We start from the raw sequence: 440 nt of genomic DNA, 5'->3' as shown, positions 1-440 counted from the left end.
GACATAATGGTAGTCGCTCATTGGTCTAGATAGATAAGGTTACATTAAGAAGCTTCTAAAAGGATCTAGAAGGACAGGCTTAGAGGTAGCATAGAGTAGCAAACTAAGGACCTAAATATATTCACTTCGGTTTTTGCCATCTCATCAACAGGTTAACAGCCGCAAACAACAGCTTCGCTTCACTACACACACCTTCACCGCCATGACTACTAAGCGCACCGAAGTCCTCCTAGGAGATGGTAATCACTACCATTGGGAGTTCAATATGAGGATGGCCCTCGCAAGAAAAGGGCTTCTGGGTCACATTATGGGCATGAAGGACGAGAACGAAATAGCGGAAACGTGGCTCGTAAATGACGCCAAGGCATTGGGTATATTTGCCCAGGGCGTCGATATTCAACACCAGACAAAGATTCTGCTACTCGTGCCTTGGAGGCATC

General features: G+C 46.1%; 1 protein-coding gene across 1 annotated transcript in view; it reads right to left on the bottom strand.

The window, feature by feature from the left end:
• Nucleotides 1–305: 305 nt before the first annotated feature.
• The window catches only part of PHALS_04226 (Predicted metalloprotease with chaperone activity (RNAse H/HSP70 fold)), a gene marked incomplete at both ends in the record, with an annotated part of 4,424 nt that continues 4,289 nt past the window's right edge, over nucleotides 306–440 (bottom strand). The window contains one exon of the mRNA XM_024722253.1: nucleotides 306–440. This exon is cut by the window's right edge and continues 177 nt beyond it. Within this exon, the coding sequence (XP_024573347.1) occupies nucleotides 306–440 (135 nt within the window).

Source organism: Plasmopara halstedii (genome assembly GCF_900000015.1).
Source record: "Plasmopara halstedii genome assembly, contig: Scaffold_253, whole genome shotgun sequence".
Classification (NCBI taxonomy): domain Eukaryota; phylum Oomycota; class Peronosporomycetes; order Peronosporales; family Peronosporaceae; genus Plasmopara; species Plasmopara halstedii.
This window is presented reverse-complemented; position numbering and strand designations above follow the sequence as displayed.